At 36.2% G+C, this 15951-nt stretch overlaps 1 protein-coding gene across 1 annotated transcript; it reads left to right on the top strand.

The window, feature by feature from the left end:
• The first annotated feature begins 14485 nt into the window (after positions 1 to 14485).
• On the top strand, positions 14486 to 15945 carry LOC120077641 (zinc finger CCCH domain-containing protein 2-like). The gene has a single exon (XM_039031592.1). The coding sequence runs from the start codon at positions 14649 to 14651 to the stop codon at positions 15810 to 15812; it is 1164 nt and encodes a 387-aa protein (XP_038887520.1). The 5' UTR covers positions 14486 to 14648; the 3' UTR covers positions 15813 to 15945.
• The last annotated feature ends 6 nt before the right edge of the window (positions 15946 to 15951 follow it).

Here is a 15951-nt window from a genome sequence, read left to right as displayed (position 1 = left end):
CATGGAAGAGGACGAGGATGTTTAGGTAATAATCGAGGAAACAAACCAACCTGCCAAGTATGTGACAGATATGGTCACTCTGCAAATGCCTGCTACTCTTGTTATGATGAAGAGTTCAACAATCCTCATAGAGCTGGTGCTGGAAATAACCAAGGAAACAATGGTTCAGCTTACATTGCCACTCTAGAGATTCTTAATGATCCAAAATGGCCTGCTAACTGGTGCGCGGTAATTGGGAGTCAATTTTACTCGACAACCAAATTCCCGTGGACGAGGTATGCGATGAATGTTCCTAAGATATGCATTGATAGTCATGCGTCGATGGTCATGCGTTGGAATGAAAAAATGCGTTAAAGAATGTATGCAATGACCATGCGTCCTGCCACAAGTTTTCTTGCGCTCACACCAAGTATAACATGAACGCAAGTTTCTCGGGTGATCCGAGGTCAAACAAAGGGACTTGTAACTATATGTTTACGGTGATGTACATGCGGCGGTTGAATAAAAGAATGGAGGGGATGTTGCTACGTTAATCTTACTCCTACTCCTATCTAACAGACAACACAATGAGAATATGCATGAAAGGTAGAGATGCGAGAAACTTTGACATGAAATAAATGAATGGGAAAATAGATAAAATGCGGAGATTTTTTCATTGCAGAACTTAAGAGTGACTGCAAGGGCAACCTTAGTCAGCGTCAGACTATGTGATCATGTTACAACCATACATGGCAAGTCATTTTCCAATGGGAATGCGGTGCTCCCAATTCTAGGACGCATGTGTTGAATGCAAAAGTGTCCATAGAGCTTATTCCTAAGTCTCTACTCTTGTCCTATGCGATGATGCAGAATACATACAATGCTGCGGTGACCGCATTCAATCGTATCCTATCTCTAGGATACATGCGATGCGTTGATAACAAATAGTGCTCATTCCTAAGTGCCTATCTCTTGTATTATGAGTTCTAATCTGGCTCTCTCGAGCCTAGATTCTGACCTGACCTTCCCAAGCCTAGATCCTATCCTTAGATTACTCTCCTAAGTATCCCTAATAGACGAATGAAGCATACATAATACAAGACAATCACATAAACTTCATTGACCTAAGATTGTTACTATCCCTAGTGAACAATGCATACCTTGCTTAATGTGTCTAACCACTTACCCTCTCGGACAGTTGATTGTTGCTGACTTCACACATAGACAAGTAATGCGTTAGCCCATAGACAGGCATTGCAGCAGCTTCACACTAAGCAAATAAGATTACTCACATACTTGCGCAACGCACACCTCTCTGTGGTTTGCTACATGCTTCATATTTCTAATCCACATGACTAAGTATGCAATACCCAAGCACTCCCACTAAGTGTTACAATGAAAGTAAAGATGCTAAGCAAGAAGATGGAGATGGAGTCGAAGGAATAGAGAAATAACCGGCTGTAAGCAAAACATTGCTTCCAGTAGATGTACGTCAAGGCTACCGATGGTGCCATGGATGGGCAGAGGAGCTGACTCTCTCGATATCTAACTCCGGTCGAAGGCTCCGGTCGTCACTCGGAATGGATGAAGGAGGTGAAGAACTCTCAGCCATCTTCTCACGCAATTTGTCTAGATCGCGGGGAAAGTCCCCGGTTCACAAGGATTCTCCCTCGGATGATTTGGAATTTTGCTCATCAGCTTCTATTTATAGAGTTTGGATCGCCGTCAGTATTAATTGGACTGCTCTGAGTCTGATGTTCGGCATGTCAGTCCTTTCTGAACCTCTGCCACCAACGACGCGGTAGGTAAAATGTCAGCATCAGCTTTGGATTTTCTCGAGGTAAATGCGTTGATGCATTCATTCCACCTACCTTGCGTTGACCCATTAGAATGCGTTGTCACGTAGCCGCAATCATTCAATGGCCGCTTTCGCTTAACACCATAACTTCACATGATGACCACAATCGCTTGACGAGCATAACTCCCATGCAATGGACGCATACGGATGATTACCGCAACATCCATACGTTGATCGACGCATTCGGCTTTGCGATGGAGTGTTTCTCTGCATGCGGTCGTCCATGTGGTGGTCCAGTTTCCGCGTTTGCGTTCATTTCCTGCATTGGCTACAAAAATAGAACATTGAACGCATAATTAATGCAAAGTAATGAGTTAACTGAGATTCGACATGCTGATCGACACAAACTCTTTTTCTCATGAATTCCTAGTACAATTGCCGCATATTCTGCTTAACAACCTTCATGATTCTAAGTAAAAGGCCTAAGATGACATGCATTTCTGCATGTCATCACACCCTCAAACTTAAAATCATGCTTGTCCTCAAGCATGCGTTATACTCAAGAAATTCTAACCCACCTTCATGTTTTCCTTTGCGATGACCAACTTTTCAGAATATAATTTACACACGTATCTGACCATCACCGCAATGCTCTCCTCTACTTTGGTTGCTTCTTCAAAAAGATCTTTTCTAAGTTTAAATCCGGTAAGCCTTTGCTAAAAAACTTTTGTTCATTCACCCAACTTTGTGTTTAGCTTTTGAGAATGCGTTTGTCAAAATAATTCAAAACTTTACGATGACTTATTCAAATGAGGCGTTGAACCTGGTTATGCCCTTCGTTTTGGCTTACCTCCACGTGTGTCATGCGGGCATCCAACTTCGGTTGCATTCCATATTCAACTCAACTTTTGTCTCGTTTGTTTTGGCTTGTACCGAACAGAGGAGTTGCGCTAATGGGCTGATTCTGGTGACTTGCCTTCGTTTTGGCTTGCCCCCACGTGTGTCATGCGGACATCCAATTTCGAGTAGGTCAGCTTAACTCTTATCAACATGAGTTTCCCCATTGCGTTGACAGTGGAGTTATTATTCTCAAAATCTCACTTCAACTTTTTTTAAAAAAAATGATTGCAATATAATGAATGCAATTCTTCGAGACCGCTACCACCCTCAGATTTAGAGGTTGGCAGTGTTCTCACCGCAAAGCTAAAAACAGAATTACAAGAATGCGATAATAAATGTTTGAACAAAGGTTTGCACAAAATAAAACTTAAGACTTTCAAAATTTGAAGAAGCTAATAAAAGTAAAGAATGTCTTGCGTTGATTAGTTAGAAAATGCGGTGAATTATATGTACCATCATAGAAACATCGCAAAACAACGCAATCAGGAAAGAAAGAATTTCAAAAGGATAAGGCATACAAGATAATAGGAAAAGACCTTAGGCGGAACAACGCATGCGCTCATGAGTTGGAATCCACACGATTGAAGCCATGCGTTGAAGGGTGAAAGGAATTCTTCCATTGAGCTACGAACCGAGGAGACTTATTGTTGCACCTACAAGAGAAAACGTACCCAAAACCACAGAAGAAACCATATATCCAAAATAACAAAATAAAATAAATAATCTATAGTAAGAAAGCAATTTAAAGATAGAGTAGAAGACGTCCCTGGAAAAATAAGAGTGTTGTCACCGCAAGGAGTCTTCCATGCCGGAGATGGCTCTCAACTGCTTGGGTCAAGTTGCTCTGACCATTGGAACTTCCGGCAATTGTTGGGCGTATGTTGGCGACCATGAGCTTAGAACTGTCTTCAGCTCTTTTGCGACTGATTGCCCTTCTACCTTAGGGTCAACATTGGCTTTCGGCGCATCGCCTATACTTCAATATTGTTTGCAACCTGGTTGCACAAGCTGCAATACACCCAAGATAATAAGTTTGCTCACAGAGACACAAAACTTAACAAACATTTAGTTGCCAAGTCCCCGACAATGGCGCCAAAAACTTGATGCTCGTATTTATGAAGTGAAAATATGGATGATATGCGTTAATGGAATTGTGTTGTGTACTCAAGTTTCCCCAGCAGAATTCAAGTGTAAATTCCTCTGAGTTTCCTGGTAAGTCCAGGGTTGAACACAGAGACTTGTGAAAATAGATTACGTTGGTAATTTTGATGAAAACTTTGCGGTAACCGGGTAAATAAATAAAATATATAGTTTATTGTTTACGTTGATGAAAAAAAGAAATAAATAAATGCGGCGGATTTGAGAAAAGACAGTTGCGTTGATAGATGCAATGAGTATGCGATGAACGGGTTGAGAAGATCTTTAGCTAGCGTTACTCAGGAATGCGTCAGACTATGCAATCATGTTACTACCATGTATAGCAAGTTATTTTCCAATGTAAATGCGATGCTCCTAAATCTAGGACGCATGTGTTGAATGCAAAGTGTCCATAGAGCTTATTCCTAAGTCTCTACTCTTGTCCTATGAGATGATGCAAAATGCATGAAAGTAAGGTGACCGCATACAATCGTATCCTATCTCTAGGATGCATGTGATGCGTTGATAACAAATAGTGCTCATTCCTAAGCGCCTATCTCTTGTATTATGCGTTCTAATCTGATTCTTCCGTGTCTATATTCTGACCTCACCTTCCCAAGTCTAGATCCTGTCCTTAGACTACTCTCCCGAGTATCCCTAATGGACGAATGAAGCATACATAAACAAGATAATCGCAAAGAATAAAGACTCCCTAGTTGTGCTAGCTAAATGCTTCTCAACCCATTCAACTGATTTAGCTACTCATGCGTGAATCACAGAGAGTGAACAGATATAGAGAAAGAAATTCCATTCTTATAAATGAGTTGAGTACAAAATGCCAATGGAAGTTAAAGGTAGAGAGCCTGGTAGCAATTCCTTGCTGACCGAGGCTTTTTACACTGAAATCTCTATTCTAATCGAAAGACATTCCCGCTTTCGCAGGTGTCGGCCCTCACTCTGTCTTTGTAGCTTTCGGCACTCTCCTAAGATTATTGGAACGATCTACCGACACAACCTTCACCCTCGCGTCTGCCTTAAAATGAAAGAAAACTAAAAACAAAGACGTGCGAACTGTACAACTGGTTGTAAAAATGGTGAACCCCTTTTCTGAAGAATGCACTTGGTATTTATAGAGCATCAATGGTGAAATGCGGCTTCTCTCTCCCAGTTGTACAGATGAGACAGCTTTAATTCCTAATTGATGCACCGAATTATTATCACCGATAAAACTGAATGTAATTTGTGACTGTTATCGACTTTCATCTTAATTTGGATTCGACTGTCATCAGCTTTCTATCTCATCGCTCTTAATTGGCCTTTCACCTAGATTCGCCCACCATGTTGCACTGACCAAGTTGCAGCGATCCTTCTCGGGCAAATGTTTACGAGCACGATCAACGCAAAGCCTTGCGGTGAAGTTGCTCGACGATGATTTCCTATGATTGCAATTTTGCATTGCGTTAACGCATATTCTGCATAAAAATACAAAAATCAATAGTTCTAATACACTGAACGCATGCGACTGCAATATTATGAAATTGATGCTTAATGGATGCAAAGTGATATATTTCATCAACGCAATCCAACATTGTTCAAGAACTTAGCACTATGATAACGTGCATTTCTACCCGTTATCACTAACAGTGGAGCAACAAGCCATGTGCTAGCTGATATTGATAATTTACACCAGAAAACTTAATATAATGGTAACAAAACCTTAACTGTTAGTGATGGCACTAATTTACCTATCATTCATATTGGAAATAATAGTTTTAACCCCAAATCAAGTAAGGATTCTTGCATCGTTTTAAAGGAAATACTTCAATTTAAAGTCTAAGTCTAATATCACTATCTTTCTGTCTACTGCTCTCAGTCATGTAAGTCCATCTAGCTTTTTATATTGAAAATAATACTTCATTTAAGGTGTTAAAGTCTATATGGAACCAAAGATTAGGTCATGCCTCCAATCATGTTTTAAGTCAAGTCTTTAATCTATGTAATTCGAATCCGCCTTCAAATGAAGTAGTTGAGTTTTGTGAAGCTTGTCAACTGGGAAAATCACATCGACTACCCTTTAATCGATCTATTTCTCATACCTCTAAACCCCTTGAAATCCTTTACTGCGTTCTCTAGGGACCATCACCTATTCTGTCTACCTCAGGCTTTCGATTTTATATTAGTTTTGTCGATGACTTCACAAGACTAACCTATATATATCCCCTTAAACACAAAAGTGAATCCCTATCTGCCTTCATTAAATTTAAATCCCTACTAGAAAACAAATTTGACAGAACAAATAAAATTCTTCAAAGTGATTGGGGTGGTGAATTTCGTTCATTCCATTCTTTCTTAACTTAGAATGGAATTGAGTTTCGTCATCCTTGTCCTCATACCAACCAACAAAATGACATTGTCGAATGAAAACACCGGCATATTATCGAAATTTGCCTTACTCTTCTAGCACAGGCTTCCATGCCATTGAAGTATTGGTGGGATACTTTTGTATCTACTGTCTTTTTAATAAATCAGTTACCTACCCCCTGTTCTACAAAATATCTACCCTTAGCAGAAATTTTTCAACCAATTACCAGATTACTCTTTTCTATGTACCTTTGGAACAACAGGCTATCCCTGCCTCCTACTGTATCAATCTCATAAATTCCAATTTCACAGTACCAAATGTGTCTTCCTTTGCTATAGTGAAACCCACAAAGGATATAAATGCCTTAGCTCCACTGGTCGAATCTATATCTCTAGACATGTTGTGTTCGATGAGTTCTTCTTTCCCTTTAAAACTAGTTTTCCCAACCATCAAGTATCCTTGTCCAATCCTATAGCATCTCTCATTGTCCATTGGTTCTCTTTCCCCTCATCCCAGTTCCCTACTGCCCCAAATCCTTCTTCTACTCTTGTGCTTTCCCCTCCTCCCTCTCTTGTACCTCCAGCAAATATAACTCATTCTCTTATGGCCACTGCAACATCACCCTTTTCTTCTCCTAACTTCAACACCTCTTCATCTACAACACCACCCTCTCCTAACCATATTAATACTGTCAGATCATATGCTGAAACATCTACTCCTGCTCAGTCAGATGCTTCCTCTGTACCTCTGTGCCTGCTACAATTACAAATCCAGCCCCATCCCATCCAATGCAGACATGCCAAAAGTGGCATCTTTAAACCCAAACAGTGGACCTCTCTATATGCCTCTGACTCCTCCCCTGTACATAAGCCTCTCTCCATCTCCGAGGCACTCTCATCAGCTCAATGGAAAGCTGTTAATTATACTAAAATAACTGCTCGTGCCAAAATAGAATGTAGAGTCTTGTTCCTTGCCCTCTAGGGGTCAATCTTGTAGGTAACAAATGTGTTTTTAAAGTCAAGCATCTCTCTAATGGATCAATAGAATGACGTAAAGCTTGCTTGGTTGCAAAATACTTTCATCAAATGTTGGCGTGGATTTTCATGAGACTTTCAACCCAGTTGTAAAAGCTCCAACCATTTGCATCATCCTCGCCCTGGCTGTCTCAAAAGATTGGGTTGTTCATCAACTTGACATAAACAATGCATTCCTTAATGGAGTTCTTGAAAAGGACGTCTATATGAAGCAACCAAATGGTTTTATTGACTTGCAACGACCCACCTATGTCTGCATATTACACAAAGCTCTTTATGGTCTCAAGCAGGCACCTCGAGTTTGGTTTGATCGTCTCAGACATACTCTTCTTCAATAGGGTTTTGTCAACTCTCGAGCAAATAACTCACTCTTTTTCTTTAATGATATACTAATCACAGATGATTCTTCACTAGGGTTTTGTCAACTCTCGAGCAAATAACTCACATTATGTTGATGATATACTAATCACAGGTGATTCTACTTCTTTTATAGACAGGTTCATTCAACAATTAAATACCATGTTTTCTTTGAAGGACCTGGGACTGTTGAGCTATTATCCAGGTGTTGAAGTTCTTTGCACACCTGCTGGGATGCATCTACTGCAACGAAATTATATTTTTGATCTGTTGGATCGGTTTGGCTTATCCCATATTAAGCCATGTTTAACCCCTGCCATCACAAGTAAGCAGATTTCTGCTTCTGAAGGGGAAACTATGGACAATTCAACTCATTATATAAGCCTTTTGGGTGCTCTTCAATACCGCACACACACCAGACCAGACAGCTCCTACATTGTGAATAAATTAAGTTAGTTCTTACAACATCCTACATCACTCCACTGGCAAGCAGATAAGCGTGTTCTTCACTATCTTAAGGGCACTATCAATTATGGTTTGTTTCTCCTAAAGACAGAACACACAGGTCTTATAGCCTATACTAATGTTGATTGGGCATGTAGTATTGATGACTGAAAGTCTGTTGCAGCTCACTGCCTCTTTCTTAGCCATTCTCTAATTTCTTGGCCTTCCAAAAAGTAATATGTAGTTACCATATCGAGTACAAAATTAGAATATCGTTCGTTAGCTCAGACTGCACCTGAAATCTCTTGGGTTCAATCTCTTCTTCATGAACCTCTGCCCGACTGCAACTCCTATTATTTGGTGCGACAACTTAAGTGCACTCTCACTAGCTGTCAATTTGGTCTTTCACTCTTGCAGCAAACATGTTGAGCTCGATGTTCATTTTGTTCTTGACAAAGTGTTGGCTAAAACAATCGACCTTTGGTATGTGCCATCTTCAAATCAATTAGCAGATGGCTTAACCAAACCGTTGACAGAAGCCCGTTTTACTACTCTTCACTCCAAACTCGGTGTGCTACCATAACCTTTTCGTTTGAGGGGGGATGTGAGAATAGAGCCCAAATGGCCCAACTCAAAAAAGCCTAAAGAGCCCATCACAACATAACACTTACCCGTTTTCTTTCCTCTCCATTCTTTACCTTGTACGATGTCGTTTGGTCGGTTATTTTATTTGTTATTCTTTGTATTCATGTTATCGGGCTTGCTCTGCTGCCCTTGTATTATTTATTGGATTCCTTTGTACTAAATAGGGTTGGCAACGGGGCAGGACGGAGTCGAGGATGCACTCCTCGTCCCGGTCCCCATGGGGATTTATAATCCCTGTCCCCGCCCCATTTCCCATTTTGGGGAGTCGGGGTTGGGTCGGGGAATCTCCATTTGGGGATTGGGTCCCCGCAGGGAAAAATTTCATGTTTATATTTTTATTTTTAATTAATTATTTATTTAAAATCAATTAAATTTTTATATTTATATTCAAATTTTAAATATTTAATATAACAAATTTGTATTATTATAATTTTATTTATTTAAATTAATAATTAAAAACATTTTAGATTTAATAAAAAAATTTAATTTAATATAATTATATTATGAAATAAATTAAAATAATTAAAATAATAAAACTAGCTAATGTTTTATTTATATATATATTTATTTATGTTATTATTATTAAAATTATTTAAAAAAATATTCGGGGCGGGGTCGGGGACCCGTTTTTTATCCTTGGTTTGACCCCAGCCCTGGTCAAACTGGGGATTCCACACTCCGGCTCGCAGGAACCTGACCCCGCGGGGATTTTTGCCAACCCTAGTACCAAATAATTCATTCATTCAATAGAGCTCATCGGTTATTTCCTGATTTTACCTATTTTGTCACTTTGCATAAATGTTTTGCATGTGTTTCTATGACTCAAGTGTAAACAACTTTTCTTTATTTACTTCTCCTTTAACATTACAATAGCATATCTGTTCAAAATCTTGCCAAAACCAAAGGACAACATTTCTTCTTGTTACCAATTGAAATCATTGTTATTAAATTTCTCATAAATTTCTCCATGACTTCCACCAACACTATGTAGTACAACAATTTGATATTATTGATGACATTGGCGTGAAATTGATCACCAAATATTTATGAACCAAAGTAAATAACTTTACCAAACAAGTTCTCATAAAATAAAACTTGAGGTATTATTCATTATGCTTGAAACATAAAACAATACGAGAACAATATGTTTAATACCTATTACATACATAAATAGTAAAAGAAGCCCAAATTTTAAACAATAAAATGATACTCAAAGAAAAAAAATGAATGAAAGGGAGTAATAATTCTCCTTATAATGCAATTGGAGGAGTCGAAAGTTCACACCAACCTTAATCACCATGCGGTTTTGCCAACTTTGTTAATGAAAAAAAAAGGGTCAATAATTATTTTTCCTCTTCGTTCAACACAAACAAAAACAAAATAAGCACATAACTGCATGTGGTTTTCAGGGAAACAGAATACTAAACTACTCCAACACAATTCAAATCCAACACTAAAGAATTGGTAGAAAATCTCCTTTGATTACGCAACAAAGTTCAAAATACAAATAACCAAATTCCATAAACACTTTTAAAGTGGTTATATCCACTAAAAAGTTGATGAAAAGACATCAAATAATGTGCAAGCCTATAACCAATGTGAAACATATAGAAGAGCCATAAAACTATACATAAAATGATGCACCAGGAAAAGTGGCATAAAATACAATATAAAAACTGTTTTAAGATTGTTATATGAATAATATCATACAAAAAAAATTAGAAAATACAAAATTTGGTATACTGAAAAGAATCTAAGCCTAATGACTTCACGTTGTCTTTTTAAGACAATTTTACTCATTCTAGTGCTTAAGTTTCATGAGTAATTATCTACCCGGATAGAATAGATTAACTTTCTTATGAAAGAAGCACTCTGCCACAAGATCTAGTGAACTACAGTTTGTGGAAATAAATCGAACTTCAACTACTTTATAAAAAGGGAAAAATTTTTAATGGGAGAAAAGTGATTATGAAAAATTCTTCTAAGCAATTTGAAAAAGAGACATTTATAGACTATTCGTGACCATTCGAATAGTTATTCTCTTCTTCAAATTGGTTAATTACGAAAAGACGTGTTCATTCATGAAATAATGCAATTTTACACAATTGGTCACATATCATTTATTTTAATACTTATCTGCTAGGTTGGCTACCGTTTGTAAGCTATTATTTTAATTAGACAACTCTCTTATAAATATTACTTCAAAACCCCAAAATTTCAAAAAATCCTATTCAACATGACTACCTCACCATAACCGTTACGTGCGAATTCAAAATTATATATACTCTCCAGTGATCACTAAGGTAAACTCCAAGTATTTTTATAGTTTTCATCTCATGTGTATATGGATAACGGTGTAATTACCAACTATATCCTTCTCAAATAATCTTTTTGTAGTTAAAATATCATTTTCGTCCCTATACTTTGGAGTTTGTTCAATTTTGGTCTATATATTTTTAAATGTTCAATTTTAGTTTTTATACTTTCAATAAATCTTAAATTTAGTTTCCTTTGCTTGTTAATCGTCGATTAATTTAGGAACTAAAATTTGATATTTATTAAAAGTACATGGACTAAAATCTTAAACTTAGTTCCCTTTCAAACATTCAAGAGACTAAATTTGAGATTTATTAAAAGTATATGGATATTTAAAAGTACAAAAACTAAAATTGAACGAACATTAAAGTATAATGACTAAAATAATATTTTAATATATATATTTGATATGTTAGGTGCTACAAAAGAGTCAAAACACTCTTCGGGCTATGGGCTTGAAGTAATGGGCTGGGTCATCGTGGGCTTTAAGTAAAGCTAGTTGGGCTCAAACAGTTGGCCCATTTAATTGATGGGATTGGATGGACGGCCTATGGAATATGCTTAACTAAAGTTGAGAAAACATTGAGAACACACATTATATTCATGAGATTAAATGCACATTGGTTATATAAAAGTCATTCTAACATTACATGTAGTATAAGTGTGAGACAACTAACCTCTACAAAATCAAAGTGAAATGTGTTTCATAAATAAAAGATTAACAAGGTGAATTGACATGCACCTTTGGTCCCATATAACTAATATGATTAATTAATTAATAAAAACTTCAATCAAGTTTAAAAAAAAAAAAACTCATTTTATAATGGTTATTATTTAAAATCATACAAATTGAATATATATATAACTAAAAATAATATATATTCTTAATTAAAGTTAGATGTTCGAATTTCTTGCTCTGATGATATATATGGTTGAACTAAAAAGCTTTAAAGAAATATTAACAAATTTATTATTAGTCACTTTGATAATTGAATTTTGAGAAACTTCAAGCTTTTAAGTTCAAATTTTCTTCACTTATTCTTAATTATTTTGGGAACTATAACTGTGGACTAAGCAATAAGATTTGGACGCCTTTTCACTTTAAAGTTCTCTTTGAACTATGTTGAAGGTTTTAGTATAAAACCATTTATTTATTTATTTATTTATTCTCTAAACACTCTACCTCGGTCATTTATTGTTTATTAATATTTTCGAAAACTAAATCAAAATTTTAAAACTAAAAGAAGTAGTTTTAAAATTATTTTTCATTCTTTAAATTTGGAATTTAGGTTTTGTATTTAAGAAATATGAAATCCTTGTAAAAAAATAAAGTAAATATACTTAATTTTAAAAAACAAAAGATAAAAAACGAAATAATTACCAAATTGGATGTTTACAATTTTTTTTTATCATTCAACCAGCAAAGGAAAAAAATTGGGTGTTGTTTGGGTTGTTCATATTTTTGTGCGACAACCACTCAATAAAATTTTTCCATGAAACAAATATATACAATTTAAAAAAAAAAATGAATTGTTATTATTATTATTATTATATTTTACTACGTGCTACAGGATTAGGTGCAATCCATTATCCATTCAGCTATGAATATTTTCAAATGAGTGATACTTGGATGTATCTATTTTTATGCATTTCATCCTCATCACATGTAAAATATTTCAAAAAAGAGGTGAGATGAATTTGCCACGTGTCAAGTTGTGATTAGATAATTTGATAGGATACATGAAGATAGGGGTAGATTCTAAGTATTTTTGTTTTAAAAAAAGTGCAAAGAAAAGCCATTAGGCATATAAAGAAGTGAGGAGGGGATAAAATATAGAGAGAGGAAGCATCTAGAATTTGATATTTTCAGCCTGTAAAAAGTGAGTTTGAACCATTGAAATTGGTAGAGAATAATTCATAAAAGAGTATAGATTTATTTACAAGCACATGACATGGGCCATGGTTGTGTTGAAAGTAATTATTAAAAAGCATTTGGTAGATACCATAAGATAGTAAAAGGAAAATAATTAACAATGGGCTACTTTGGATGAAGAAGCTTCATGGTTGGCCCAACTCAAGGCTAGAGAGACACAATTACACAATTACACAATTACAAACCCTATAATATTTTGTAGCACATAATCTAATAAATTCCTATTATACATCGTTGCGTATTTTCATCTATAAATACTATTTCCACCTCTAAATTTCTTCTTTAAGTCAATTTGAAAATTGAAAAGAAAAGTAACTTTTAAAAACTTGTTTTTAATTTTAAAACTACGCTAATAATTCAACTATTGTACTTAAAATGCAAATCATGGTAAGAAATTGAGAAGAAATATGTTTAAATTTTCAAAAAAAAAAAAACGATATGATTTCTAAACGGAGCTTAAATTTTCTCACTCTTGACATTATTGAATTAAAAAAAGAAAAATTACATTTATCTTCCCTAATGTTACTCATCATGTCCCATATGATGCATGCATAAATAAATCGAAACAACAATCCATAATTATATGACTAACTTCAAGTTAGCTCTATTGATTTAGCAATCATATATAATCTTGACCATAAGTTAGATATGTTTGAATTGCTATGATCTCATATTGTTCAACTTCAAATAACAATATTATATATTATGATATAACTAAAAACAACTTAATAATTGTATAGGTGAGAGATCGAACTCATAAAATTGAAACAAGAAGATAAAAAATACTTAAATTCCATTTATTTTTTAACCATTCATGAGATAATTCAAAGTATCCATAGATATAATTGAAATCGATTCACTTACACATGACAACAAAATGTGTAATATTTAACCATATTTTAGAGTAATTCATGTGAAAATCGTAGTTATCATCAAGTTTATCAATTTAAACATAGCTCAACTAGTATTCAAGAATTAGAATTTCAAGTCCGGTTGGAAAATGTATATCTTTAAAGCTCTCATGTTGATGGTTGATGATACACGTATTCATGATATTTGATGAAATCAAACTAAAAATTGACATAAATGGTGTAAATTAATTAAATAGAAAAACGAGTATGAGAGATACATATGAAAGTTTCTAGAGCAAATCAGGAACAGAAGGCGACAAAAATTGCAATTTACCATATTCTAAAATTATCCTATACGAGTTCGAGAATAATGTTGTGATAAAATTACCTTATACTATAATATTAATATATAACGTAGATAAGTTCGAAAATAAACCCATTAAATTAATTTATTAATAATTTATAAAGAAAAAACTGCTCCAAGATCTTTCAATCGGGTGGTGCCAATTCCAAATCCGAACACACTAAACAAAATTCCAAAATAACTTTGGTCAGATGGGAAGCCGGAGACAGTTTGGAATAATTTAATCATTATTTTTTTAAAAAATTTTATAAATAATATATTAAATTAAATTAATTTCTTTTTTTAAAAAAATGTGCATATTAAGAATAAGGACAAAATAATTTCAATATAGAGCCCTACGATATTGCCACATACCCTTTTTTGCATGCTTACCCCAAATGTTATGAAGCCACGCAATTTCTGCCCCATACCGTCTTTCTCTCTCCTCTTGTTTTCTCTCTCCTCTGTTTCTCCAACTATTTAAACTCTTCTTCTCTGTTCTTATTCTTCTACCTCTTCTTCGTTTGCCCTAATTTTTCAGTTCTTCAAATGAGCAGTGTTTGTACTGAGCAACACAAATTTCAATTTCCATTTCAGTTTCAGTTTCCATCTTCTTCTTCTTCGTGTTCTTCATCTTTTCTCAAGGACATTAACGTTCCGCCGAGGAAGCTTCTTGCTGCGGTGAGACGAGAAAACGGTGAAATGTGTTCTGATTCGCCGCGGTTTTCGTTTGCTGTTGAATCTCTTTTGCAGAAATTTTTGCCGTTTAATGGTGAGGATGAAGTGGAGGAGGATGGAGATCCGTATTCGTCAGATCATTTTAGGATGTATGAGTTTAAGGTGAGGCGGTGTACTCGTAGTCGGAGTCATGATTGGACGGATTGTCCGTTTGCTCATCCTGGAGAGAAGGCACGGCGGCGAGATCCTCGTCGTTTTCATTACTCTGGTACCATGTGTCCGGAGTTCCGTCGCGGCGGTTGTGGTCGTGGTGATGGATGTGAGTTCGCTCATGGAGTTTTTGAATGTTGGCTTCATCCGGCGAGGTATCGGACTGAGGCTTGTAAAGATGGAAAGAATTGTAAGAGGAAGGTTTGTTTCTTTGCTCATTCACCTCGTGAGCTTCGTCTTTTGCCTCCTGTGAGTAATTTTCAAGGCGGCGGCTCTTGTTCTTCGCCGAATAAGAGAAATTCTACTCTTAGGTCGGCTTCTGCCGGTTCTAATCACTGCTGTTTGCTTTGTCATTGTGGTGGAGCCGCCGCCGCCACTTCCTCACCGACTTCGACGCTTTTTGGAATGTCTCATCTGTCACCACCGCTCTCTCCGCCGGTCTCGCCCGGAAAACCTCGGTCATCGATGAATGGATTTTCGCCGATTTCGAGGTACAATAATCCTGATCAGTCTAAGTTTAATGGAGTTTTGAGCTATAAAGATGCACTGACTGAGCTGATGAGCTCAATTGAATCCATGAATATCGATGACGCTAATGCTACTTTAGCCGCCGCCGCCGCCGCCGCTTCTCCAAGACAGACGATTCCTTGGATCGATGTTTCGTCTCTGAACAATGAGGATCAACTACAGTTTGTTCTCTCACCTTCTACTCCAAATGTCTCCACCGCATCGATGAACTTCCCCGTCGAGAACAAAGGTAACAACAATGGATGGACCTCCGCCTCCGATCCGGATCTCGGATGGGTTAATGATCTGCTGATGTAAACTAAAGAAGAAGAAGAAATAACACTTTTTGAGAGGGAACTGTAAATATTACACCATCCGTATATATAGCAGTTATTATATATATGGGTGAGGTGTGAAAAAAAATAGTCATTAATAATCATTGTGAATTATTGTTTTG

Source organism: Benincasa hispida, chromosome 5 (genome assembly GCF_009727055.1).
Source record: "Benincasa hispida cultivar B227 chromosome 5, ASM972705v1, whole genome shotgun sequence".
NCBI classification, from domain to species: domain Eukaryota; kingdom Viridiplantae; phylum Streptophyta; class Magnoliopsida; order Cucurbitales; family Cucurbitaceae; genus Benincasa; species Benincasa hispida.
Note: the sequence above shows the minus strand (reverse complement) of the source record. Positions and strands in the feature narration are given on the sequence as shown.